This window comes from Alligator sinensis, unplaced genomic scaffold (assembly GCF_000455745.1).
Source record: "Alligator sinensis unplaced genomic scaffold, ASM45574v1 scaffold1283_1, whole genome shotgun sequence".
NCBI classification, from domain to species: Eukaryota; Metazoa; Chordata; order Crocodylia; family Alligatoridae; genus Alligator; species Alligator sinensis.
The window spans coordinates 2,242,485-2,269,143 of record NW_005842091.1 but is presented as its reverse complement, the minus strand read 5'-3'; the positions used below and the strand labels follow the sequence as shown (position 1 = coordinate 2,269,143).

At 56.8% G+C, this 26,659-nt stretch overlaps 2 protein-coding genes across 6 annotated transcripts in view; one reads left to right on the top strand and one right to left on the bottom strand.

The window, feature by feature from the left end:
• Positions 1-22,151, bottom strand: part of FAM83G (family with sequence similarity 83 member G) — a 27,682-nt gene extending 5,531 nt beyond the window's left edge. The window contains exons 1-5 of the mRNA XM_025204627.1: positions 22,062-22,151; positions 20,313-21,452; positions 13,323-13,490; positions 7,973-8,097; positions 5,542-6,982 (exon numbers count right to left, since the gene is read on the bottom strand). Coding sequence (XP_025060412.1) covers positions 5,542-6,982; positions 7,973-8,097; positions 13,323-13,490; positions 20,313-20,807 — 2,229 coding nt within the window. The 5' untranslated portion in view covers positions 20,808-21,452; positions 22,062-22,151. The remainder of the gene's footprint in view (positions 1-5,541; positions 6,983-7,972; positions 8,098-13,322; positions 13,491-20,312; positions 21,453-22,061) is intronic.
• SLC5A10 (solute carrier family 5 member 10) overlaps positions 1-26,659 on the top strand; it is a 68,736-nt gene that overhangs the window by 26,619 nt on the left and 15,458 nt on the right. For all 5 annotated transcript variants that reach the window (XM_025204631.1, XM_025204630.1, XM_006024053.2 and 2 more), the window contains exon 9: positions 3,627-3,762. In XM_025204631.1, the coding sequence (XP_025060416.1) occupies positions 3,627-3,762 (136 nt within the window). The remainder of the gene's footprint in view (positions 1-3,626; positions 3,763-26,659) is intronic.

The window sequence follows — 26,659 nt, the reverse complement described above, 5'->3', positions numbered from 1 at the left end:
GCACCCCCTCCCTTGGGAGCCCATTCCAGATTTTGGCCACTCTAACTGTGAAGAAGTTCCTCCTAATGTCCAGTCTAAATGTTCACTCTGCTAGCTTATGACCATTATTTCTTGTAACCCCTGGGGGCGCCTTGGTGAATAAATACTCACCAATTCCCTTCGGTGCCCCCGTGATGAACATGTAGGCAGCCACAAGGTCGCCTCTCAACCTTCCCTTGCGGAGGCTGAAGAGGTCCAGGTGCCCCAGTCTCCCCTCATAGGGCTTGGCCTACAAGCCCTTAACCATGCGAGTGGCCCTTCTCTGGACCCTCTCCAGGTTATCCACATCCCTTTTAAAGTGTGGCACCCAAAACTGGACACAGTACTCCAACTGTGGTGTGACCAGCACCCGATAGAGGGGAAGTATCACCTCCTTGGCTCTGTTCGTCATGCATCTGCTGATGCACGATAAAGTGCAGTTAGCTTTGCTGATGACTTTGTCACACTGATGACTCATGTTCATCTTGGAGTCCACTAGGACTCCAAGATCCCTTTCCGCTTCCATGCCTCCAAGCAGGTCATTTCCTAGGCTGTAGGTGTGCTGGACATTTTTCCTCCCTAGGTGCAGCACTTTGCATTTCTCCTTGTTAAATCGCATTCTCTTTTCTGCCCATTTGTCCAACCTGTCCAGGTCTGCCTGTAGTTGTTCCCTGCCCTCTGGCGTGTCCACTTCTCCCCAAAGTTTTGTATCATCTGCAAACTTGGACAGAGTACACTTCACTCCCTCATCCAAGTCACTGATGAAGACATTGAAGAGTATCAGTCCAAGGACTGAGACCTGCAGGACGCCACTGCCCACACCCTTCCAGGTCAACACCGACCCGTCCACCACCACTCTCTGGGTGCGACCCTCTAGCCAATTTGCCACTCACTGGACTGTGTAGTTTACTCGCATGCTACCTGTCCCATTCCTCCTTCAGGATTCCCCAGCTAGATTTTTTCCTTGGTTTGAGGCAGTTAGCAAGAGAATGACTTGAGCCTTCACCCAGTTTTTCTGATCACTGCATCTGTGATTGCTTGTCTTCTGATAAAACAGGCTCTTTCCCCTGGAAGCTCCCAGCATTACCTAGGACCCCGTGGGCACCCTGCTGTCCTGCCTGCGTACAGCTGCCTGACCACTCACTGTGATCCTCTATGTGGCCGTTTCAGGTCGTCGGTGGGTTAAGGCAGGTCCATACCCTCGCAGATGTAGGCTTAGAGCGGGCCTGGGCTTGTTAGTACTAGTCCAGTCTTTATATGGCTCTGCCCACCAGATATTTGCCTCCTTCTGGGGTGCTGCAGTCAGATGGTGACTGCCCCATGTCAGCGTACCCAGGTTAGCTCTGACCCAGCCGGCTCAGGGCTCATCTGTGACATGGAGCCTCTGCTGCTATCACACGTTTTGTGAAGGTGCAACATGCACCATCAGAGGGGGTTTCTGTCCCAGAAGCTTTCCTACCTCCCACAGCGACTCAAGATAAGGTGGCAGACTGTCTCCTCTGGGCACAGCTGTGTCCAGTTTGGGGCCTCACTGGCACCCCTCACCCACTTAACACAGTGCTGGAGCACAGACCCCAGTGATTGGGGGGCTGGAGCAGTCCAGGCTACAGCAAAGGCAGCTCAAGCCCTCCTGAGACCAGAGTATGTGCTCCTTGCCTGCAGCCTTAGTAGCTACAGCTGTGCTGCTACAGGATCTCCTGCTGGCCAAAGGAAAACTGGCTCAAGGATGCCCACATGGGCTGCGGTCACACCCTTGATGGCACTGTCTTTGTTTCCATTCAGTTAGGTCAATACCCTGATGCCCCCTTATCCCCTGCCGTCCACCTTGTTGTGGACTCCCACACACTGAGGCGTGGTCTAGACTGGGAAGGTTGAGTCTGACCTACTGAATTAAGCTCTGTGGAGTGTAGGCAAGGGTTAGGCCAGTTTAAGTGCCCCACATTGCATGAATCAACTCAACTGAGTTAAATGGGCCCATGACCAGGCTGCTGGGAGCCTCTCTGCAGCCACTGCTCTCAAATGGCTCTCAAGGGGCCATATTCTCCTGACATCGGCCAGTTTTTGTCACTGGCACCTGTGAAAACCCTTTCACATCAGAATCCCTCTGCTCCCAGCAGTGACAGCATTTCATGGCTGCTTCACCTGATGAAGGCAATGCAAGACAGGGCCCCGAGTCCTGGGGGTCTCTCTTGGATTGCAAAGCACTTGCATGTTAGGACACTTGGAGGTGGATCTGTGCAAAATAAGCCATCCCAGGGAGGTGCCCAAGGCAGGGGCGGGAAGGCTGGTAGCAGGTTGGGGCACTGGACGGCACTGACAAATATTTAGCTAAAGCAGATGGATCGCTGGCGTCCTAGGCAATGAGCCGTAACACCCTCAGCAAACAGGTCCCCCCGCGTGAGGCTCTGAGCTCACGAATGCGGCACGCTAGCTTACCGCAGGGCAGCTCTTTGGTCACTGTTCTGCACTTTCCATGGCTAAGGCCCACCACTGTGGTGCCTGGGGACCTCACAGCATGTCTGCCCTCACCACAGCCTCAAGTGGGGGGCTGCCCAGTGCACGGGTGGGGAGGCTCAGGGATTTCACATAGGAAGTCTGGCAGAGCAGGAACTGAACCTCTGTTCCTCGCTCAAAGCTTTGTCTGCTTGGGTCCCAAGCCCTACCCCATGCTGGTGAGGTGACTGCCACTGCACGTGCCTGTGCACCCCTGCACTGAAGGGAGGGTGGCAGGGGAGCTGAGCTGGTCTGTATCCCTGGCTTTGCTCAGAGACATTGGGTGAGATGCTTAACTTCCCCGCCTCAGTTTCCCTGTCTCTACATGGTCCTGTACATGTGAGGCTGCATGCGCAGGGTCTGCCCGGGGTCTTGGGATCAATGCTTTGTGAGTCTCTCTTGTGCTGTCTCCTCCTACCTCCACTGCAGCCAGTACCAGCAGGTTCTCCCAGTTTTTGGGACTTGCAGCATTTTTGGGCTGTGTGAATAGGGCAGACAGGTCACCCCAGGCCAGATTAGGGACAGGTGTGGACTCCTGTCATTCACACACTCACGGCAAGCCCTGCTGTTTGCTCGCATTAGACTGGGCTATGGTGGTTTCACTTACCCATGGTTTACTTGGGAAGCTGGGTGCATGTAGGAGAGGGATTATCTAATGTGGGTGTCTGCTGGAGCAGACGATTGGATTTGGTGACCCCAGAGGTCTGTTCCAGTCCCAGCTTCCTCTATGCCCTGACTTCACACTCATTGGTTTAGACCGGAGCAGACACTAGCTGTCTGCTTGCTCTGATACAGGGCACAACTTGCAGGGACCACAGGCCCCAGCTTGTCCCACTCCTCCTTCCTCTCAATGGAAGGCATGTTGAGAGCTGAAGTCTCCAGGGGCTTTTACCAAAGGAGGTATGAGGCTTCTCTAGTGGAAAGGAAGGAGGGAGCACTTCTTGTCTGGACAGGCCTGCAGGATATAAGGCTCTGAGCTGCATTTGGGTCAGGCACTGACTATCCCCAGGTGTTTGGGACGTGAACTCAGGTGCACTTGAGCAGGGACAGAAACCCAGGCCCAGCTGCAGCCATTGGGGGCTGCTCATGTTTCCCTTCCTGTCACACTCCTGCAGGTCATTGTTCAGAGGTCTCTCTCTGCCAAGAACCTGAACCACGCCAAGGCCGGCTCCATCCTGGCCAGCTACTTGAAAATGCTGCCTCTGGTTGTTATCATCATGCCTGGGATGATCAGTCGGGTGCTGTACCCAGGTAAGGCACAGGACTGGCCCTGGCAGGGTTTAACAGTGCCTGTCACTAAGCAAAAGCCACTGGCATTCAGTGGGGGTTGAAGCAAAATGCAGGAAGGATGGGGGCAGTGGGGCAAGTCGGCTCTGAACTATCGGGCTGCTTTGCACAGATGCCAAACACCCCGGGGGCACTCCTCAAACAATGTGGGATTTTCCTGAGGGTCCTTGACCAAAAACCCCTTCCCACCTCCTCGCCTGTGCTGTTACTCCTGGGCTGCTCTCCTCTACCCCAGAGACGGCTGCAGTGCTCTGGTGCTGTGTGTGCATAGCTAGCGAAATGCTCTGAGAACAGGAAGGGGTGTTACGCTGTAGTAAGAGATGGACTGAGGGCTTGCTGTTTACAGCCCAAGTGAGGTCTAGGCTGGACTGATGGGATGGTAGAGTTACCCATCAATGGCTTCAGCCTGGCAAGAGTTGTTACACCCACAAGAAAATACCCTGTGTGTGTTTGCATGAGCGGAGGTTTCTTTTGTTTTCCTCTCAATGACGGCCTGCTACGCAGGTGCCTTTTGTAGTAGGGTTCATGCAAGCTATTGCTAGAATACAAACATTCCCACCCGGTTTGCATAGTGCTGTATCTGGGCAGCTGGGGCAACGTATCAAAGGCTTGGCCATGCCCAGCTTTGCTAGATTTTGCTGGCTGCATTGACTCTCTTTGAGTGAAACAGCCTTGGCCTTTTGGCGCAGAATCCTCCTGGGGGAAAGAGAGGACAAATGATACTGCGTCCGGGCTGGTGAATCTCATTTTCTGTTAGCACTGATGCCAGCTTCCCAGAGGGCCAGGTCCTTGGCTGGGGGGAATGGAAATGGCTCTATTAATGGAGCCTCTTTGTTTTCCATCAGCCTTGATTGGGTTGGGACTGTCTGGACCTATTGAGAGCTGGGGCATGGAGGTGCAGCGGAGACCAGATGCCTGAGCTTTCAGAGAATGAAATGGTGGGAGTGTTTGGGAGGGGAGCAGGACCTGCCATGGCTGAGCTGGTGGGGGGTTGTCCAGGTCATGCTGCACTAAGCTAGAGAAGCCGGGCCCTCGGACCATGCCAGCCCCGAGCCCTCACTGTGGCCCCGTGACTAGGCAGCGTGCATGGAGCTGGCTGGCCTGAAGGTGCTGGCTGCGACTGCTGCAGGTTGCCCTAAGGAGGCTGCCGGACCTGCTTCTCTGTGCCAGGCAGGCTGTCTCTCCAGTAATTATGCACCCAGCGCTTTCTTCTTTGATGCTAATCGCCTTTACAGCCAGGGCACGCCCGCAGGCACAGCCCTGCCTGGGCCTCAGTCACTGCCCTGGCACTTACTGCTGCAGCACTGGTGGAGGGGGCCTGATTCTCACTTGGGTGCAAAGTCCTGTATTCTGTGTCCTCACCTGGCTCCCAGCTCCCTTGGCACCTTTTCCTGGCTTTCCTGAGAATCAATCTCCCACCAGCTTTTCCCTTTACACCCCATGGGACCTCTTGTTCAGCCCCTGCCCTGTCCAAGGGCTTTATCAGGTCTGACAAGCTCCACTTATGAGACAGTAGGCACCGAACCTCTGAGACATACCCCTCTGGGGAACCGAGTGTCTAGCCATCCTCAACAGCCCCTGGGATGATAGAAAGAAGCCAGGAATGACTTCTTCCACCTCCACTCAGCTGGCCCAGTGGTGTTTTGGATGGGGATCGTCTAGCCTCAGGAGCTGCAGTGTTCAACTAGCTCATAGCACAGGGCAAGAAAGCAAAGGAGAGAAGGGTATGACAATTGTCCCTACCTGCACGGCATTGCTAGCATAGGGGCCATGGCCATCCAGTAACGGATGCGGGCTACTGCCCCTTCTTAACACACACCTAATCTCCTCCATGGCCTTTTTCCACTTCGCGGACACGTCTTCTAGGGTGAGATTCTTGGCCGATGGTAAGCTGCCCAGGGGGCTGACGAAGGTGCCCCGGCTGATGTGGGGGTCGCTCAGTTTCCGGGGCAGGTGTGTGATGATGCCATTGGGGATGACGTCGGAGTTGGTCCTCCGTAGCGGTCCAAAGCGGTCCCTCACTTCAAAGTACTCTCCGGAGGTGGACGAGGCAAAGGAGCAGCGGCCGCTGAGTGCAGCCGAGCTCTCGGAGCAGCTGTGGTCACTGAATGTCATGTACTCGTCGCCGTCGTCCTCGTCCCCTCCCAGCCCGTTCTGGGTGCAGGCAGCAGGCGGGGACTGTGGATGGTGGGTGGCCTTGGTGTGAGCTATTTGGGTATTACCACACGGCTCGTGTTCAGCATGTCTCTGCTCTGCCCCCGTGGGCTGGGGCTGCCCCCTGACCCCTTCCCTATTGCTGCAGAGCGCATCGTGCTTTGTGGTCAAGCTCCTGACAAGGGCAGTCCTTGGCTTTGGGACAGGGGGTCTCACATCCGTGCCGTGGGTCTCAGGCTGTCTCAGATGCTGGCTCACAGCCAGGTTGGCAAAAGGGCCTCCTGCCTTCTTCTCAGTAGCCTTCGCATCCAGACGTGTCCTAGGCATGGGGGCTCTCTCCATTGGGACTGGAGCCACCTCCCTTGGGCTTGCAGAGGCTGGAGCAGACTCGTGGCCGTGGCTCTTGTTGCCTTCCAGCTCCTTGCTTTGCATCATCTGCCTGTGCTGGGCGTTGGCCTGGGCCACATCACACACCTTGATGCGGTTCATCTGGGACAGCTTCACGTTCTTGATCTTGGGGTCGAAGATGTTGATGTAGCCCAGGACTTCACTGCCTGGCTCCGGGTCGGGTTCGACCCAGGTGGGCAGGTAGTCGAACATGTTGGCTTTCTCTAGGTTCAGGAGGCCGGGGTGGATGGGCGGAGCCAGCTCCATCACGTCACTTTGCTGCTCGGCAGCCGTCCGAGCCCCAGGAAGGGCCTTGCTTTTGCCGTCGGCCACCTGGTTTTGGCTGTCGGTCGCCTGCTTCTCGGAGGACGACTTGGTGATCTGATCTGCACTCTTGGCCTTCACCAAGGCATATTTGGGGTTAATCAGCTTCTTCACCACGGCATTGGCAGGAGTCACAGGTGAAGCAGAAGGTAGTGCCACCGGCTCAGGCTCGGGCTCCTCTCCCATGGGGATGGATTTCAGGCTGAGCCCCCGGGACAGGAGGTACAGCTCCTGGAACTGCTTGTCGAATGCTTCCACCACTTGGCCAGAGAGCACCGTGATGACGTTCCTGTCTGTCCTTGCTGCCGACCAGGTAAAGCTGGAATGGAAAAAGAAGCCCTCTGAGCGCACAATGACGAACAGCCCTGCCAGGCCCTCCAACCCCCTGGCTCGCTGTTACCCCTGTCAGAGCTGCCAGCAGCAGTGGTTTGCCGTGCGAGTGAAGTCAGGCAGAAGGCAGGGCAGGGTGGCACCGTAAAGGCTTAGAGAGGTGTGAAAACTCTGAACTAGTTAGTCTCACAGAGCTGGGCAGGAAATGGTTTCTGCACCTGGCAGAAATACTTTGTGGGTTGTTTTTTTTAAACTCTTGTCCTGCCTTAGGAGGAGGAGCTAAAATCATAAACATTTCCCCACCTTAAAAACATAAAAAGGGAAAAGCCCAGGAACTCCGATGAGGTTGTTGGAAAAGTTTCACTCCAACCGGGACCCCTTCAGATGAACTAAGATAGAGCAACAGCAAGTCATTTTGAAAGCTCTGAGTTTCCACTTAGAAAATGCCAGCCTGGTTCCTTCTGGCAGATCTTGAGTGAAAACACTTGTTGGAACCAGCCTGTTCCTGTCTGAGAGTTTTCACTTCAACAATCGCTGGCATTTTCTAATGGAAATATCTTTTGTTGAAGGATTCTGAGCTGTTTTACCCTGGACTCTGGAGCTGTCTTTTGGGGGCTGTTCTGAACCTTGCTGGCCTGGGCTTGCCTTCCATTCCCAGTGCCTTGCGTGTGCCCAGCCTAGTCCTGTCTTAAGAGATATCTAGAATCAAGTCTCATCTCCAAAACTGCCGTTCAATTTAGCAGGCTGAGGGCAAGTCTGGGTTGAGACCCCCAGTTAGGATCGCTGGGCGGCAGGTGCAGATTGAGGGTGTGGGTACATCTCACCTTGGGTGACCACTGCAGGATTCCTGACTATCCATTGCTAGTCATCATTGTTCACACCACCTTCAAAATAAAGCCTGTGGGTCCCCTTTCTGGTCAGCTTAACCCCTTGCAGCCTATGTGAAACTGTAGCAGGGTGCGAATGGTCCCTCTGTTACCTGTAGGATCCACACATGGCTCGGTCCCCATCCACGAACATGAACTTCTGGGCCAAGACACCTTTGAACTTGGTGGCCGATCGGGTGAAGAACTCAGTTCCCCCAGTGCTTCGAACGCGGAGATGCTGCAACGCAAAATCAAGCAGCCCATTGGAAAGATGCCTTGGGGCTGGGGCACGGGCAGCAAGGGGCTGACAGCTCTGCCTATGTGGACTGGGGTCTAGCCTCAGTTGGCCTGGTCGGCCCCTTGTTTAGGTTGTCCTGTCGTGCCTCCCTTCCTAGCCTGGATTCGGGCGTCAATCTGGTTTTGTTCCATTGAATTTTCACCCCCGGCACCGAAACTCAGCTTGGCCCCTGACCTGAAAGTGGAGCTGCAGCATTTATCTTCAAAGCAGCATTCAGCTGTCTGCTGAGACACGGGCTGACTAACCAAGCCTCACAACTCCTCCCGGAGGTGGCTCCATGTTATCCCCCAGGGCTTCGGTGTGAGCCCGGATGCTGCCTGATCAACCAGCCTGCCCAGGACCACACAGCGAGTCAGCAGCTGGGCTGGGGCTTGAGTTCAGGAGCAAACTGCCTTTCCGAAGTGCCTAATGTGTTGTCATGCAGCTTCTCCACCCCTTGCATAGTGCTTCTCAGTCCCTTTGTTCTATACTCTATAGTCTTGTGGGGTAGCACGCATGTGATAACTGATAACACTGAATTTTACAAGCCTTGGGGGGTGTCTGCACTATACTAGTCCGTTAGCGAGCACCCCCTGGGATGCATGCACTGACCCAGAAATGGTGTAGCTGGCAGGGTGCAGCACTGGGTGTGCCATGAGCTCTCCCAAGAGGCAGAGCCTGCCCCGGGAGGTCTGGCATGTGATATGTGCTGGGTGTGCAGCCATGTCTCAGTGCCGGTACCCTTTTGCATCATCCTGGGATAGTACAGGGATGGGCCGTGTTTAGGGGCCTTTGGAGTCATTCATGGAAAGACAGTGAAGTGGCTGGTATGTCTAATACCCCCCTGTTTTTGAGGGCACCCCTGCCTTGCGGGTCTGTATCAGATCACTGCTTTAACAGCATTCAGTTGTTGTCTTGGGAAGCTCCCATGCTTGCTCGGGGCTAGGGGAAGCTGAGAGAAGGGCCAGGTCCATCTTTCCTGGGTTGCGGCTGCTGCCTAACAGACCGAGGAGGGGCTGTCAGCACCAGGCACCAAAGAGTTAGAAATAGCTGTCAGCACCAGTTCCTTTTGCAGTTAGAAATAGTAGGTTGTTACCCTGGCAGGGCCTGGCCATGAAACAGAGACACAAGCACACCTATTGAATCATCTGGGCATGCAGGCGTTCCCTTCCCCACATAAGACCCCTTCCACCTTTCCCCTACAGCCGAGGACAGCAACACCTTTTTGCACTTGCTGTCAACACCCGTCCCCGCCATTGTCTACGGGTCTTGCTGCCGTGAAGGCCCTTAGCGTAGGGAACATGTTCCCTCTAAAACCAGCTTGGTTGCTTCTGTTTCCCCAGGTCAATATTTAACATGAATTCATGTTACAGCTCCTAGCAAAAGCCCCTGGTGAGCTCAGAGCCCCCTCGCACTCGGTGCTGGGCAGAGTCCCAGTGTCCGCTGGCTCAGATTGCTTGTGGCCTCACCAAAACAGACACAGGCTCAGAAGGGAAACAGAGGCACAGGGAGGTGAAGTGACCTGCCCAAGGCCACCCAGACAGCCAGTGGCAGAGCCAGGGATGGAGCCCAGGTGTCCTGTGTTCCCATCTGGAGCGTTATCCATGCTTTTAGCCTCCCTATAAAAAAACCTCCTGAAGGCCCATAACGCTAGAGCTAGTATTAGACCTTGCTCCCCCCTGCCCCATTCCCTCCCCTCCTTGGCTTCAACGGGGTCTCTGCTTTTATCCTTCTGGACTGTGACCCCTCAAAGCACTTAAGCCTGTGCTTAACTTTTGAGGCACTCGGGCCCCGGGGGAGACACCGATTTACAAAGGCAATCGTTAGTCGCGTGACTCCCAAATGTCTTAATGTCCGATCCTTCCATGGCGACTGCAGGGCTGCAAGGCAAGCAGTGTAGCAGCATGGGAGGAGACAGCGTGACAAGAACCTGCCGCCCTGTGCATGAAACGCATTGATTTGCAAAGGTCTTATCCCTCTAATTTGCATGTGCTGGGCTGAGATCAGCTTTGAGCCAGTTGCAGCAAACTAAGCCAGGAATGGGCCTTCGGGACCGGCTCCGGGGAGAACTCAGGGGGTGACGAGAGGCAAGATGGTTGGATCTCCAGGACTGGTTGTTTAATGCTGCCCTGCGACCACTTCCGCACCCATGCAAACAAGCCAGGCTTAGCTTCACCCCACCTCACCCCACATTGCGCCAGGCCCTGCTGGCCTCCCTACTTTCCCAGTGACTTAATGCAGCTCCTTCTGAACCAAAGCTTTTCTCCAGTGCACAAAGGGACCCTAAGCCGTTCTCAGGTAACACCCAGCAGGAGCAAAACACCCGCAGCCAGGGGTGTGCTTTACTTCCCTTCCTCCCCACTTCTCCGCGATCTATTAAGTCGGATCTGCTTGTTTAATCAGGAGCTGGAAGAAAAGCTGGAGCGAGAGTGATAGCAGAGCCCAGCGGCGTGGCTCCGAGTTGTGAGTCACTTTACAAACAAGTCGCCAGTTGCTTAACGACTTGCCCGCGTTACCGTCATTGGCACGCTCCTTGCCAAGCACATCGCACCGGCTGATTAGATGCAGAGAAAACAACCAGCGCTTCTGTGGCACCTTTCATCTTGCCCAGTGTCTTCCGGGGAGAGACTTAGGTTGGAATTGAACCTTTGGTCCCCTACACGGCTGGGTGTAGTTGTTTGTGCTGACCCAGGGCCCCCCAAGACTGTGCTTATGTCCCAGGGGCCTCACTAGCACCAGCTCTTGCTGTTCCAGCCTGGATCTTCCCTGAGCTGAAACAGTCTTGCCCAGCTCAGCCTGGATTGAGGGGTCTTTGATGTGGCTTGGCTAATTCAGTGCTAGCTGTTACGATGGACAGAGCTGTTTGATCCTGGGGCTGTACCTCCCTGCTCTGGTAACTGCCCCCATCTCTGCCTGGGTGCCCATCTCTGGAGTGTGGTCACCATGACAGCTCTGCAGTCTGTCCTGCTGGCTCCTTGTCCATCCTTTGTGCTGCAGTTGCCCCAGGGCTCTCCCTGGCTGCTGGGGTAGCACTGGCCCCTTCTCCTTTGCCTTGCAAATGGCTGGGGCTGGCTACCATCGATCAGCGCCACCTCGGGAGCAGCAGCACCAGCATCTTAGGGGCCTGGCCAAAGTACATAAGAGCATACACTACATGGACCAGGTCAGACCCTGGTCCATGTAGCCCAGGGTCCTGTCTGTGACAGTGGCAGAAATGGATGCTATAGAGGGAGAGCATCAAACTGGGTATCTCTCTCCTATTCAGCACCCTTCCTGGAATCCACCGTTATTGGGTTAGAGATGCCAGAGGAGACATCGCTAACTTTCCTGCTCAATAATAGATCTGTCATCTGTGCATTTATCCAGTCCCTTGTTGAACCCGGCCGTGCTCTCCGCCTCCACAACTTCCCCATCATTCATCGGGCCTGAGCACTCCTGGATGGTTTCCAGAGCAGAGGCTGACACAGGTGGTAGCTACTATAGCGGGGCCTGAAAAGCCAGTGGAGGGGCAGACAGCGCCCCACCACCCCACAGCAGCGCCTTGTCTCCCCCACACATCACAGGTCTGAATGGCACCGACTTCCAGGCCCCAAATCCTTCGCTCGTGCTGAACCTGGGCACCGTGCCTGCAGCTCACAAGATATGTATGGATTAGTCACAAGCTGCGTGAATCGAGGGTCCAATTTTTTGTAGCTCGTGTGGCCTTTATCTTCTCCATCCTCTGCAAGTCCTCCAGGCGTGTGTGTAGGGAGCCTGGCTGGTATTTCAAGCCTCAGGGCTTGTCCCTGTAGGGAGAGTTGCTGGAACAGGTCCGCTATCGCCGTGCCCAGTGTGTTCCACCCCTGCGCGACAGCGTGCAAGGCGGAAAGGACGAGGCGTGGGGTTTTCTGGCAGCTGTAAGCTTGGGCGTGACAGCTAGTGTGGGGAAAGAAGATTGCTTTCTCAGCCCGGGAAGGGCCAGGCAGGGCTGAACCCAGGTCCAAAGGGGAAGCTGCAGCGTGCAGGGGGAGATGTTCTTCCCACCAGCAATTGCCCTTTGGCTCATGCAGAGAGGGCTCAGGTCTGAGGCCCACGGCTGCCAGGCACAGCCTGGGCACCGAGACACTGCGTCCTCGGGCACCTGTTCCCAGATCGCTCTTTCCTGTTCAGAGGAAGGACCAAGACCTGGGCATCAAGGCCTACCGCCCTGTTGCGTCACCAGCCTGGGCAAACAACCTGTGCCGACAGATCTGTGTCGTTCTCCTTGCCGAGGACTCAGCGCTGGGTGGAGGTTTCATGCTGGGCTGGCCGGAGCGACAGGCATTGTGCAGCTGTCAGCCTGCCCCACCTGCCACACCGTGAATGACAAGGGACCCTCCCTGCCCTACCTCTGCACCCCACCGGAAAGGGCAAGTCCCATGGGCTGTTTTGGTTCGCCAGCTCCTCCCTGGTAGAGCCGGGACCGCAGTGGAGGTCTCTGGCCACCCCACTGAGCAACACTGCCTGCCTTCCCTTGAGCCAGCTGTTATTATAGATCTCCCTGCAGAGGAAAGCTGCCCCAGCTGAGCTCAGGATGGCCTCTGCCCTGCGTGCCTGTGCTCTGGGGCATGCAGAAGGGAGCCCTTCAGGCAGCAGCACTGCCCTGGGAGCTCAGTCACCCTGTCCAGGCCCAGGCACTGGTGTCACCCCCATCGCAGAGGCACAGCAAGAAAGACAGAGCCCACCCTGCCTGCCCGGTCTCTTGGCACAAAGAGCTGAGTCCTGAGCCAGTGCCCAGCTCTGAGAATGAACCAGGAGACGCAAAGGCCCCGTGGCCCCGTGAACTCATCTTCTGCCAAGGACCTAACCTTGGGCATCGTGAGCTCAACAGCTGCTCCCTCAGGCGGGCACTACAAACCTCCCTCCTCCCTGCTCCATCCCAGCTCTGCCGCTGCATTTGGCCTCTGCTGTCTAGGATGCATTGCAGTCCCCAGGAATGAATCAGCCACTTACTGCTGCAATCTCTGTGGATCTCACATCCCCTCCTAGTAGCAGGAAGGGTGCAGGGAGCGCACACGTGCTCTGCCCAGGTATAAATGAGGACAGAAGGGGTCAGATGGTAGGGAACTGCACCCAGACAGCCCTGGTCCACTCCTGCCTCTCCATCTCTTGGCTCCAGCTGCCCTGGGGATGTGACTGTCGCATGCCATCTGTCTGGCCTTCCTTACCTTGAGGTGCCCAGCATGCATTTGCGCCCGCTCACACATCTGAAGGAAGTACTTCACATTGGTCTCATCCACGATGATGTAGATGGCCACCTTGCGCCTGAAGCCTGCCTCCAGTAGGTCCTTGAAGATGTCCACGTCGGTGAACATGTCCATGACCACACCGATCACCTGTGGGGCAAGAAGGGAGAGGCGGAGGAGTGAGGTACGGGGATACGCATAGACTAGAGCCAGGATTATGGACCCCATTTATCTGCTCTCAGCTGCTTGCCTCCACCCCGAATGGTTTGAGTCCTCACTTCTAATCCTCGTCCTGCCAGTCCTAGCCTGCTGCTGCATGATCTCAGGAGAAACTCCCTCGCTGTTAGAGCGGTGAGGCCATGGAAGAGGCTGCCTGGGGAGTTGATGACATCTCCTTCACTGGAGGAGGCCAGGTAAGCAGCAGCCAGGGAGGAGGAGTGAGAAATAACATTTGGGCAGGAGGTCGGAGATGAGCCTCAAGGACCCTTCTGGCCCCGCGCTTGTGTGATCTGTCATGACCAGAGCTTTGCAATCCCATCCTCTTGATTACCATCTTGCTTCAGCTCCCAGCTGAAGGCCTGCCCATGAGATCAGGAATGAGACTCTGGGTGTGGGAGCATGGGCAGCATCCAGCCTGCTTCGGAGCTGAAGCTAGCCGGCCTTTGCAGGGCGTGAAGCTAAGGGCTGGTACTGCATGCCCGCCAGGGGCACGGACAACCACCGTTCCCCAGGGAGTTTGCCATGACTCTGACTTCTCTCTGGTCTTGAGACCAGCACGGCAGCAAACAGCCCTCACCTTGGCAATGCAGCGGCTGCATGCCAGTCCAGGCCAGGTACTTCTGAACATACGCAGCCTCACTCCGGTGTGTCACCTGGGAGTCGGCGACGGCCCTCTGCTCACCTGAGTCGGCGGGACGCAACTCAAGTGGGTAAATGACCCCAGCACATGGCACCTCAGTAAGGCCAGGACTGCGCCCTCCTGGCATCTCCCTGCAGAGACGGCGCAGTCCTTGCGGGCAGGGAGCAGGGACAAATGATCCGTCCTATGCAAAGTGGAGCCCATCGCTCCCCAAACCCTCTCCTATGTGCCCTCCACACCCCGTTGCATTCCTCCCAGCGGGCTGACGCTGAGTTTCACACGGCCTCCGGAGCCAGCCCCAGCCCTGGGCCAACAAAAATGCTGACATCCGCACATTCTTCCAGGGCAGAAGGAGGCCTCCGCCCCCTTGACCTTCAGGCCAAAATGCACCACCCTGCGAACTGCCCCACTCCCACGAGGTTGTCCCTGCCAGCCTTCGTACCCCCACCCCTCCCAGCACCCTCCAGCACTGCTTTCATCCTCTTGCAGTCAGGTGTTTGCATGGCACGCCAGTCCCTTGGCCCCAAAGCCCTGAGTAAGGACAGCAATACCTTCTCATAACTGGCACTTGGGGGTGAGGAATGACTTCTTTGGAGCCAGCCTGCCCCCCCCGCAGCACTTAAACGACTTGGCTTGTCGTTAGAGCACATCAGCAAGGCCAGGAGCAGAGCCCAGCTGGTCTCTTGCTGTAGCCTACAGGGAACGCTGTCTCCCCTGATGCCTCAGCACCTTGACCCTCAAGTCCTTTTCTACCCCTAGGACATCTCGCCTTTCTCAGAGTGGAAGTGCCTGGGAGAAACACCTCCTCGATTCCTTTGGGCAGAGCGCCGTGGACCTGTGCTACAGGGACGTCTGCTGCATAAACACCACCCTCCTGGCTGCAAATGCCCAGCCTCCTATTGCTGCTAGCCCCTGCCATGACTCCTAGTCCAGGGGGCAACACGTCTCTCTGGGGGATCCGTTCCCTTCTTCCACTGGACGGGGCCAGCGTCTCGGGGCCCCCAGTGTGACCCATCTCCCCTGTGTCTCGTGCGGTTCTTTCACACGGCGGGGGCAGAAAAAGAGTACAAAAGGACGTAGCTGGACCTGTGTGGAGTCCTGCAGGGGCAGGATTTTCAGATCCTTACAACCTGTGGCTGCTAGAAGGTACAGTCAGACCTAGGATGGGGAGGATACTGCCAGCTCTTCTGCAAAACCAGGTGCTGTAACTTAGTGGGGTGGGCTCTGCAGTTCAGCCCCTTGCTACATGGACCTTCTGGAGGCATCTTGATGCCTCTTTCAGTTAAGACCCTCTCCTGTCTCGCTACAGGGAAAACCTGGAGGCTCTCACTGCTGCCTCGCATTGCCGGAGCCTTTTTCTTTGTGCGACTCTGTGCTGGTGGGGAGGCCATTCCCCACCAGTGCAAACACACCTGTGGGTGCTCAGGTTGTTGCAGAGGCCAGCTGGGAGCGAGATGCCCCTGGGAGCTGCTTGCAACTCAGCGGGGCTCCTTCCACCGCACGGGCAGGGTGCGAGCTGTCCCAGCTGCGGCCTGGTGCCATGGAGGGCAGGCGGGAGGGCTCGGGGTCCTGTGCCGGGAGCGCCGTGTCGGCTGCTTCCTGACTGCAATCCTGGCCTCTGAGCTGCCAGCCTCAGAGGGGCCTGGGCGAGCCCTGGGCTTGTGTCTGGAGCGAGGCCGAATGATGCTGCTTGAATGCTGAGGCCGTCTCTTCACCCTGGCTTGGATGGTCCCCTTGCACTGCAGGCCCTGGGGACTCCCAGAGCCCTGGTGAGGAGACAGGGACCTTGGATGCAAGAGGGCAGCAGGGGCCGGCGTGTAGCTCCATGTGCCGTCTCGTTTTGGGCAGCTGCCATCTGGCCCATTTAGCCCACGAGCCCCGTGGAGGGGGTGGGTCTGTCTTGTCTGTATGATGCTGGCACTAAAGCCCTACCGCAGTCCGGCTGGTTCAGGAGGAGGCTGCTGGCAAAGTTGGTTTTTTAGGGGATGGCCAAAGACATTATTTTCACCTCCTGCCTGTATGACTACCCGAAGGCCTAGAAAGGGCAGGGGCAAGCGCGCCCCCTGGCACCAGCCCCCTGGGATCCTGTATTGGGCTGAAGGACTTTGCAAAGGCTTGTGTGCTGCAGACACGGCCTCTGTGCCCTTTGCTTCTGGGAGTGTCTGTGGGGAAGCACCAGTTTCCCAGATGTGGGAAGGAGGACTTCAGACTTTGCTCCGTCTTCTCATTCATGCCCATCCAGCACTGCGTATGCTCCACGGTGGCCCTGAACCCTTGCTGCAGGAAATGACCGTACGGGAGACAAGACAGTAGTTTGCCCCTTGCGGTCATATAGTCCAAGCCATCCCTTCCCATCCCTGAAACCTTTGTAAAGAAGGGAAATGGCTCTGTAGCAGAGATGGCTCCAAAACCAGCTCAGACTAGTGCTGCCCCAACAGCCTCCAAGCTCTTCTTCCATCACCCCTGACTCCCAGCCAGCGGGAGAGGTATTTGGAACATGCCGCTGCGTTGCATACTTGGATGGATCAAGTATTGAGAAACACCAGCGTGTTTATGTAGGTCTGTAGATCACAGCCCAGTAATGGGGAACGCTAAGGAGATGCTGACGTGTTGCATGCCTGTGAGCCAACTCAGAATCCGACCTGGTGATGTCGGAATGACTCTAATCCACTTTGATTAGCCTATAAATGTCGGGATCCTGTTTGACTGGAGGAATCAACAGGCCCATTAACCTATTTTCTGATTCACAGAGCAATAACAGCAGGTCTGCTGCACGGTTGCAGAATGAGCCCGGGGTATTAGCTGGGGCCAAACGCACCATTAGGGGAATAATGAGTTGGGAAAGCTGTGGGTGGGACTAATGATATTCCTGATCCCTATCCCTTCTGCAGTGCCTCTTATCTGCGGATCGCACGTGTTTTGCAAACAGTAATTAATGGAGCTTCACCACTTTCTTCACAGGCCGGTGAGGCTGAGCGTACTAGCGATCTTCCAAGCTGGACGCTGACAAAGGGAGAGTTGGAGGGTCTAGATCAGATTCAGCCCCACTCCTGAACGGGAGCTTTCCCCAGCTGTCTGCTGATGGGCCCAAGGGGCTCTTGGCTATCTCCGAATATCCGGACAACAGTCAGTGCAGTGCCTGGACCCTGCCCACAAACCGATGCTGCCTTATTGTCCTGGGTCTGTGGGACTTCACATGGAGACCCAGTGAAGTGACTCGCCAGGCTGCAGGGACCCTGCGTCCCTTTCCTTGCTTCCACCACTGGGACATGGGGGAGAGGGGCAAAGCTCAGGGGTCCTGATCCCTTACCCGTCCCCTCACAGCCTCTTTCCTCTTGATGGTTTCAGCCACTTCAAACAATGAACCATCACCCTTAAATCCGTCACAGCTCTGAGCCAGGCCGGCTTGATCCTACAGGCACTCGCGAGCCTTCCTCCCAGGTCAGTAACCCCGAGCCCCATTGCCTGCCCTGGGCTGGGAGCCCCACCTGCCATCAGGAGCAGGACGGTCTCAGCCAGGTTTGAACGGAGCTCTGCGGAGGGCGGGAGGGAAGCTGCGATTGCTGCCTGGCCAAGGAGCAAGGCACCTGCTTTGTTTTATCTGCCTGTCGGGCTTCACGTGCCATGAGTTAGCCCTCATCTACGTGGCTGGATTTTGTCAGCTGGGGCTTTGAATGCTAGAGAAGTCCAGCTGGAAGGGATCTCCAGAGGTCACATCCAACCCCCTGCCCGAGGCAGGACTGTCACTCTATACAAATCCATCGTGATCACACCAAGTTGTGCTGTGTAGGGCAGTTGGCACAGCTCCGGCAGGGGCTGTGTCCTTACCAGGGGGTCTTGCACTGTAGCTTTCCCTGCATAGCTAAAACACTGTGTAGACCAGCGATTCTCAACCTTTGTAGACTCGAGGGGCCCCTGCATAGACTCGCGGCATCTCTTGAAAAATGCCAGCTCTTAGTTTTCCTTCTTTTTTTTGCCTGTGGGAAAATAATAGCGTGGGTTTTTTTGTTGCAAACTGCTCAGAAAAACCACAACTATGGATTTCTGTTTGAACTTTCTGGGCTTGTCTTGTGAACCATGTTTGCATACCTAACAGTGCTAACGTTGTGTGGCAGCCTGCAGCACCCTTGAAAGGATCTTCGCGTACCTCAGGGTGCTGTGACACCTTGGTATAGATCCTGCCTTAGGCCTGGTGCTGCCATAGCTACAGGGGAAGAGAGCCCTGGTGTAGACAGAGCTGTCCTGGTAGACAGTTTTCCTGCAACCTCGATAAGGGGGGGATGATTTTTGCCTGCCCTGGGCCACGTGGCCCAAGCCTCCATGGAGTGCTGTGCCGGTACGTGGTCTGGACTAGTCCGGAGAGCAGATGCATTGGGGGGACTTTGTCCCCCGCACCCAGCCAGCAGCCCCAGGTGGGGCAGTATCTATTTCTAACTATGCTTCATGTCCTTTGAATGAGCTCAGCACCTCCAACTGCTCCCAGGATCAAGAGGCAGCTCAAGCAGGCCAGGCTGATGCTGCACAAGCCACGATTGTCCTCGGCCAGGGTGTGAACGACCGCCCGACTGCACGGCTCCTGAACTGCCAGAGGCAGGGCATGGCCTTCCCCGGCGTGAAGCAACATGTTGGAGATGGCCTGGGTGGGCGTCACAGGCAATTCCCCATGACGGAGGTACAACGTCTCTCAGCGTTTTTCCATTTCCTCATCAGACGGCCCAGGTGATGAGAGACGGTGGGGGAGCGAGAGGAAGGGAAAATGCCTTCTAATGCTAGAAAGCAGCAGCGCTAGGCATCAGACCTCCCTCGCTGGGCGGAGGCTGCAGCTAGAAGCCAGCACCCCCATCCCCAGCTGTGCCCTGGCTTTCCTGAGCAGCAGAGGTCACGGGTGACTGAGCTAAACAGTGCGATGCCTGCAAAAATCCTGCCAGTCCCAGGAGCCCCCCTTATTTCTGCCCACGTCCAGCCCATGTTGTCAGCGCTCGTGGCCAGCCTTGGTGAACGCAGCCTCATCCCAGCCCTTGTGTGGGAGACCACGACTATCCCCTGTGTATAGAGGGGGTAACCAAGAGGCTAAGTGACTTGGCCGAGGTTGCATCGGGGACTGTGGCAGAGCAGGGTTTTGAACCGCTATCCTGGACTTAACACCCCCGGTCTGCAGCAGAGCCTGGCTGCAGGCGGGATCCCAAATTGCAGTGAAACCATGAGAAAGCAGTGACCACCGTATGGTCCAGACCCCCTTAACAAGGACGGCGGTGCCCTGCTGCAGTCTCAGCTGGACTCTGTATGTGTCCAACATCCCTAGAGGACCTTGCTCCACTCGCCCTCTTGGCAAAGAAGCAGCGAGGAGTTGAGGAATCTGTCCTACCCTCATCCCTAGTCACCTTCTGATCACAGCTCCTCTGTTTGCCACACACTGCCCGCACCGGTGTGTTGTGCCAAAGCCCGGTCAGACCCTTACCGAGGGCTAAACCACTGAGAAGCTGCTTGTTCTCCTTTGTGCAAAGGCCACAGAGGCCTGTCTTTGGGGTGCTCGTTACTGAATGCCTGCAGAAGCACGTGGTCTGGTACTGAGCTGGGTCAGATGTTGGCATTTCCCCCAGACAGTGCTTATCAGTAATTGGTTTTAACCTACTTGAATCTGAGGAACAGCATGCAGACCTCGGGCCCAGCTCAGTCCTGCCCCAGGCTAGTGCTGTGTTTGTGGCCTGCACCCGTCTACACCAGCTCTGCCTTGGCCCCTTACGCTATTCCAGTGCCCCCCGCCCCTCTGGAGATCCTCACTACGGGACTGGAGCTAGGAAGCAACTCAGATCATTTTTATTCCTTGTCCTGTCTCCCATGGCCATGTGGTCCCTAAGGACCTGGGTCTAGCTCCCATGGGAGACACAGGAAAGGATCCCGCTGCTCCCCGTGGGGCTTGGATCGGGGCCCCAGCTCCATGCTTGGAAGCAGCAGAAGCTGATGGGTGAATATTGGTGCAACGCCTGACAAGGAGACGGCAGAGTTGGCCAAGCCCTGGAGCTGGGGCGCAGTCCCCCAGAAGGGAGACAAAGCAGGGCCAGGGCCTCTGCCCTGCTCAAGCTAGCCAAGTTCGCGATCAGCGAGCGTCTCACCTTCTGAGCCTGGAAGATCATCTTCCGCACCACCTCCTTGATGTGCGCTTGCTCGTTGATGGGCGGCTGCATGTACACCGTGGCTCTAGTGACACCCCGGTAAGCGGCGCTCTCAGGCCAGCCTAAGTCCAGCTGTGGGATGGAGCGGTCGGACCTCTGCGGCCAGTACTCCAAGGACGGCGCCATGTCCTGCTCGGCTGCCTGGCTGTTGGGGTTGCCTTCGCTGTCCCCCGGGGTGCTGCCGCGCCGTGAGGTGTACTCGGAGCCCGGGTCATAGATTTCCAAAGTCTCCGTGATCCGTTTCAGCTCCAGCTCGGAGAGGAAGTCCCTGATGTTCTCCTTCTTGAGGACCTCATAGAAAGCCTCTGGCCCCCGGGAGACCAGCGCTTCCAGGGCCAGCCTCTGCTCCTCGCTGTAGAAGAACTCGGGCTTGGACTCGCTGGACCTCCAGTTGACGTGGCTGTCATCCAGACACTGCACCTGGGAGAAAGCCATGGTTGTCAGCCCTCAGTGCCGCACCCGCCGGGACCCCAGGAGAGAGCTCGCCAGGGGCCAAACCCGGCACCCCACACTAAACGAGGAGGTAATGAACTCCCGGTCTTCGCTTCCTCTTCTCTCCCCTCCCTCAGCTAAGCACAGGGCTCCAGGTGCCCCCTGCGCCCTGCTCCGGGAAAGCGCTCCCCGCACGCTGTCTCCAGTCTTTTGCCGGTTGGGTTGTTTCCAGACGCTGAGTCTGCTTCTCGTTTGCTCATCGGGTCTCCCTGGCAGGAGGAGCCTGGGCGTAGAGCAAAGCCGGCTCTGCTCTGGGCTCCCGCGTCTTCGATTTTAGGAGCCCAGCGAGAGGCTTCAAAGAAACCCCCTGAATCGTCTGCTGCTGGATTCACGGGCTGCTCCGCCTGCCCCTTCACATGCGTGTGAATAAAGAATTAAAATACAAAGCAACTGAGCTTAAAACCCCAGGAATCCGGCAGGCACCAGGGTCTTCTCCATCTGGTTTTCCTCTCTTGTAGTTGCCTCTGCACTGGTTGTGGGATCAGCGGTGCAGTTTCCCTGCAGCCAGCTGCTGCCTCTCCTGGATTGCCCCGGCTGGCACCTGGGTCCTTCCTCTTTCCAGGAGGCAGGAGCAGGACAGGTAACAAACTGCCAGAAGTGTAGAGGAAAAGAGAGAGTGATTCATAGCTCCACCTCGCCCCACCTGCAATCACATGTTGGCTTCCAACCCAGTCTGGCCGTGCCCCAGCTCTTAACCCCTTCGGCTACGCAGCCCACACCCCGCTGTCAAAGGAGCGCAGGAAGCTGATTCACCAAGGTTGCATACGACAGACGCCCACCGCCTCCCATTCCCCGCCGACCTCGCCTTTCACAAAGCAGAGGGCCGTGTCTGGGCCTTATCGCTTTCCCTTCAATTTCTAGATCTTGTGGGGAGGTTTGGACCGTTCCCAGGCCAGCACGGGAGCGCTGGTGTCTGAGCAACACCTCCGACCCAGCTGCTTGAAGGCGTTCCTTCCATCCAAACCACGTGGAAAGAGATTTTCAGCTCCATGACGGTGTGTGGGGGGCTATTTCAGTCTCCCCCCGGGCTCACTGTGTTGTTGGTATTTGTCCTAACCCTTTTCCGGTTTCTGTTTTTTTGGCAACGAGTCAAAAATGTGTCACCAAACCCCCTTTTCCAAGCAGCTGCAATTGTTCCCCCTCGCTGAGCTAGCTGTAGCCGTCCCGGACGCTACGAGGGACTGTCTGCTCACTGACCTGTTGGGTTAACTTCTGGAGCTGGGGCTGTCCTAATTTCTCACCCTGTCCTGCGGACCGGCTTCTTGGAGGGTCACGCGCTTGCGTGGCAAGAACTCGCTGCAGCAGAGCAAGTTATATCAACAGTTGGGAGGAGGAAAGAAAAACAGCTAGGATTTGTTAAGGCTCTCGGACCGTGTGCGTCTAATGCCCCCCCTTCTCCGAAGCGGCCTCCTGTGAGCTCAGCCAGCCCGCTGGGTTTTTTAAGCGATGATTATACTGTGAACTCCTGACACTGAGACAGTCCCACTGGTGTGCGTGGGACTCATCGGGATGGACAGCAGCGTGGAGAGCAGAATTGGACGTGTGCTAGGACGAGGGCCTCTCTGCACTGATAAACCCATAGCTGCCACGACACTAGTTTTGGGAGTGAGACATTGCACTGTTCCCCGTCCATCGCTCCCATGGGCTTTGATGCTGGCAAAGAGTGGGGTTAGTGGCACAGACATGTGGCTAGGCTGGGGGTGGTGACTGGGCTTAAACCTGGAGACTTAAACCTGGTGGTTGCTGGCTGGAGGGTCTCGCCCCTCTGCTTGGAGTCAGATCAACGCCATATTTGAGGTCAAGAAGGAATTTTACCCCGTGGTCAGGCTGGTACGGACTGTGAGAGTTTTTGCCATCCTCTATAGCGGGGGCATGGCCTCTCCGTGGCATCTCTCGAGTGCATATTAACAACCTTTTATACAAGCAGGATGTTGCCTGCAGCGGTCCCCCTGCTTTCCCCGTGGCAGGTTCGGATGTGATGTCTTGTGTCAGGGTTGACAGTGGTTTTACTAGAAGTTTAGATGACGGGTTTGTCTGGGATGGTGTGGACAGGGCTGGTCCTGCCTCAGGCCAGGGTTTGGACTAGAGATGACCTCTGGAGGTCCCTTCCAGCCCTGCTTTTCTGTGATTATAAGCATATACAAGGTGTAGACAAAAGACATAAAGGAGGTCTCCCTCTCACAGTGCCTTTGCTTCTAGGCTCTCAGCTGTTCTGCCGATTGACGGCACTAGTCCTGCTTTGAGAAGCTGCCGTGATGGACTTGAGCACCCAGGGAAGAGCTCAGGGGGCAGCTGCCTCCTACCAGGGCAAATTGCTCCTCAGTCCCTACCCGCAGCCCTTCTGCGGGGCTTCAAACCGGTCCCTGGGGATCCTGACTCAAGTTCCCAAACAGTAACATGGGGATAAAATCACTTCTTTCTGCACATTTTTGTAGTATCCAGGAAGACTGAGGCTTTGGCGGGCAGTGACTTCTCACTGCGGGGAATGTACAGCTCCTAGCACGGCGAGGCTCTCATCTCAGATACGAGATCCCTGGGAGAAAACCCGGGAGCAGGAGCCCTCCCTGCAAACCACCACTCTTCCCTTTGAAGCTCAGATTGAGAGGGGCACACCGAGCGCTTTGGGGCAGGGGATCCTTCTCTGTATATGTATGTGCAGGGCCTAGCACCTGTCCACAGAGGGGTAACGCCCAGGATCACAGGCAGGCATGGATTTAGCGCAGTTGCTGAATCAGGGCCTGTCTCATCAGGGCACGGATAAACCCCAAAGCTGCTGTCAACAGGTGTGATTTCACTACACGTGTTAGAGCTGCGCCCTCTTGAACCTGGCCTGGGCTCATCTTTCCTGGATTTACAGCCTCAGCGAATCTACAGATTTGCAAGAGGTGTGCATGCATACCTCTGGGTGTGTGCATGTGTGCGTGTATACACGTCTGTGTGTGCAGGAGCTGGGAGCTCACAAGATGGATAATCTGTATTGGGCCAGCTTGGGAGGAGAGCGCACCGGGACCTAGCGACAGATCCCACAGGCACAGGGAAAGATCGATGTGAACACAGCATCAGCAGGAGCAGACATACTCAGGGGGTCCGCTCCCATGAGACCCCGGGGATCCGGCCTGTGGCTTGCACATATGCTGTGACATCTGGTGCAGCAAGGGCCAGTTTGTCCTCACCAAGCTGTGGTGTCTGGACTCGGACATCTGCTTCTGCATCTCCCCATCACCTGCACTGCTGGCTGGGGACAGGACCAGCCTCATGTCTCCAAGGGGCATAGGCGCAGGGCCCGGGTTTGGGAATATCGGCTTCTGTGCTCAACGGGGCCAGGCTAGCGTTTGAAGCTGACCCCAGTACGTCCCAGCTACGGGTCTGGTCCTGCATTTGGCTTCGGTCACTGCCCATCCCCAGCAAGACCCAGCCTGTCCCCTCTCTAGCTGCAGCTTTGCAGCGGGGTTGGCGCTGCGTGCCCATCACTGGTGCGCTGGGCCGAGGGCACCGGCGCCTCGCCGAGAACCCGAGTCCTGCATTGATGGGGCAATGCCTGTGTGGTCGGACGAGTCACGTTGGTGCCAGAGGCCAGGGCGGGAGCCAGCGCCCAGATAAGTGCTGTGATCTTGCGCTTCCTGCCCCTGCCCTGGGAAGCCTCGTGCCTCTATTGCCTGCTCAGCTGAACTCAGCGCTTGCCGGGCCCATGCTGTGCTGGTCACACGTGGCTCGGGCTTTCGGCCCTGTGAGCTGCAAGGGTGTGTTTTGCTTCCCGTGCATCAGCGAGCCCGAACCGAAGTCAGAGCAGACGGAGCTAGTGCCAGGGGTGAAGAGGGACATTTCGCCTCACCAGCACGGCGCCTCTGCTTGCTCCTCTGGCTTTGCACGGAGCAGCTGCTCTGAGCCTGGCCCTTGAAGCCAGCCAAGGTCGGTCGTGGATCCCAGTGAGAACAAGCCCCCGTGGCTTGTCTCTTCCATGTCTGCACGGGGCTGAGCACAGCTTGTTCACCTGAGTCTATGGCCAGGCTGTCCAGAGCCTGCTCCCAGGCTTGCTGGAGCCCGAGGGCTCAAGGGCGGGTGCTGGGGAGATCTTGGACAGGCCAGGGCGGGTGGGTGCTCGCAGCCCCATGCTCCCGGGACCCACAGATCAGCCCAAAGTCGCTTCTCCTTCTGTTTGCTCCTGCTGCTCCTCCTCAGGTCAAAGCCAGTGGATTCAGCAAGAGGGCTGTTTCCCCTGATCAGGAGCTCTTCTCTTCTCTCGTGGCAGGACCCATGAACCCCGAGTCCTTTCCCCTTCCTACCCCGCAGGGACGAGCAGCAGCAGCCCTGGGTCCATGAGACCCAGAGGAGGGAGAAGAGAGAGGCCAGGGGCGCTCCAGGATGACGGGACTCTGTCCCTTACCAGAGCGCAGAGCCGTGCCCAGGGACCCCAGGGCTATTCTGGCCCTGCCACTTGTTATTAGGATAACCCCTTGCAGCCCTGTCCATGCATCGCAGTGGGTATGGGCTGTGGGAGTTTCTGCCTTCCTCTGTAGCAGGGGCACGGCCTCTTCCTGGGATCTCTTGATATATGAACCTTTACAGCAGCAGGGCACTGACTGCCAAGGTCCCCCTGCTTCACCTGTGGCAAGTTCAGATGCGATGTCTGGTGTTGTGTCAGTGTTAACGGTAATTGTGTGAGCAGGTTAGATTATGGACTTGGGCTCCGTGGCTGGCAGCAACTGCTTAGAGCCTGGGCTGGCGGCAGTGTGCCAAGCATAATCGCCTTGCATGCCATGCTCGGCATGCGTGCCGGGGGTTGCTGACCCCTGGGTTAGAGCAATGGCTGCAAGAGAACCAGCCAGGGAAGGAAGGGTGGAAACCCATCTCCGCTCTGGCAGCGCACAAGTCATGGCAGGCTGGAAGTCTTGGGTGACATGGGTGTTTGTGGGAGGCTTTGCATCGACTCCCAAGGGAGCTGGAAGGGGACTGTGGCTGTCACGGTGGCTGATGACAGGAGGCTCCACCTTTGTAATTGAAAGGACTTAAGATGTGAAGCAGCCGATGCAGTCATATGCACGCCCAGCTGGGCGATGGCACTGGCTATGTAGCAAAGCTGAGTGCCCATAAAGACACCTCTCTAATTGGCAGGTGTGCACTGAGCTGTGCTGGAGTCACCAGGGGTGCTGCTGGGTGCGGAGGGCACGGGTGGCTGCAGCCGCATGGCAAGGGCTGGGAAGAGGCTGCCTGGCATGAGACAGGGTCGTGCCAGCCAGGGCACCCTCACGTCCACTGCAGAACCAGCCAGCTCCTTCCCCTTCAGCCACGTCGGCGTGGCAGTCGCTCCTGTGGCTTCCTCCTATGTATTGCAAGATCAGCTTGGCTGGCTGGGGCACTGCCAGCAGGGCAGCCACAGTGGCACACAGCTCCTGCCTGAGGAAGAGGGCACGTGCTGAGATGGCAAGCCCGGGTTCTTGCTGCCTGCCCTTAGCTCGCAGGTGTCCTCTACCTGCTTTTGGCAGTGCACGCATATCCCTACATCTAACACGGTTGGCAGGGACCAAAGCAGTTGCCTTCCAGTGGCTGCTGGTTGCATCTTGGTGGGTGAGCCCCCAGCACCCAACGATGCCAGGCCTTGTGGGCATCCCCATGGGTACAGGCCCACAGTTGAGGGGTCAGGGTGCAGACCCCTTGCTGAAGGCAGAAGCTCACGTGTGGAGGATATTTGCTGTGTGGCCAGTTGAGACCCCACTCTGCTCCCACTCCATGCAGTCCCTGAAAGGAGCGGTGCCGTGGGAGCAGCAGGAGGGGTCTTGTGCTTTCAAATGACCCCA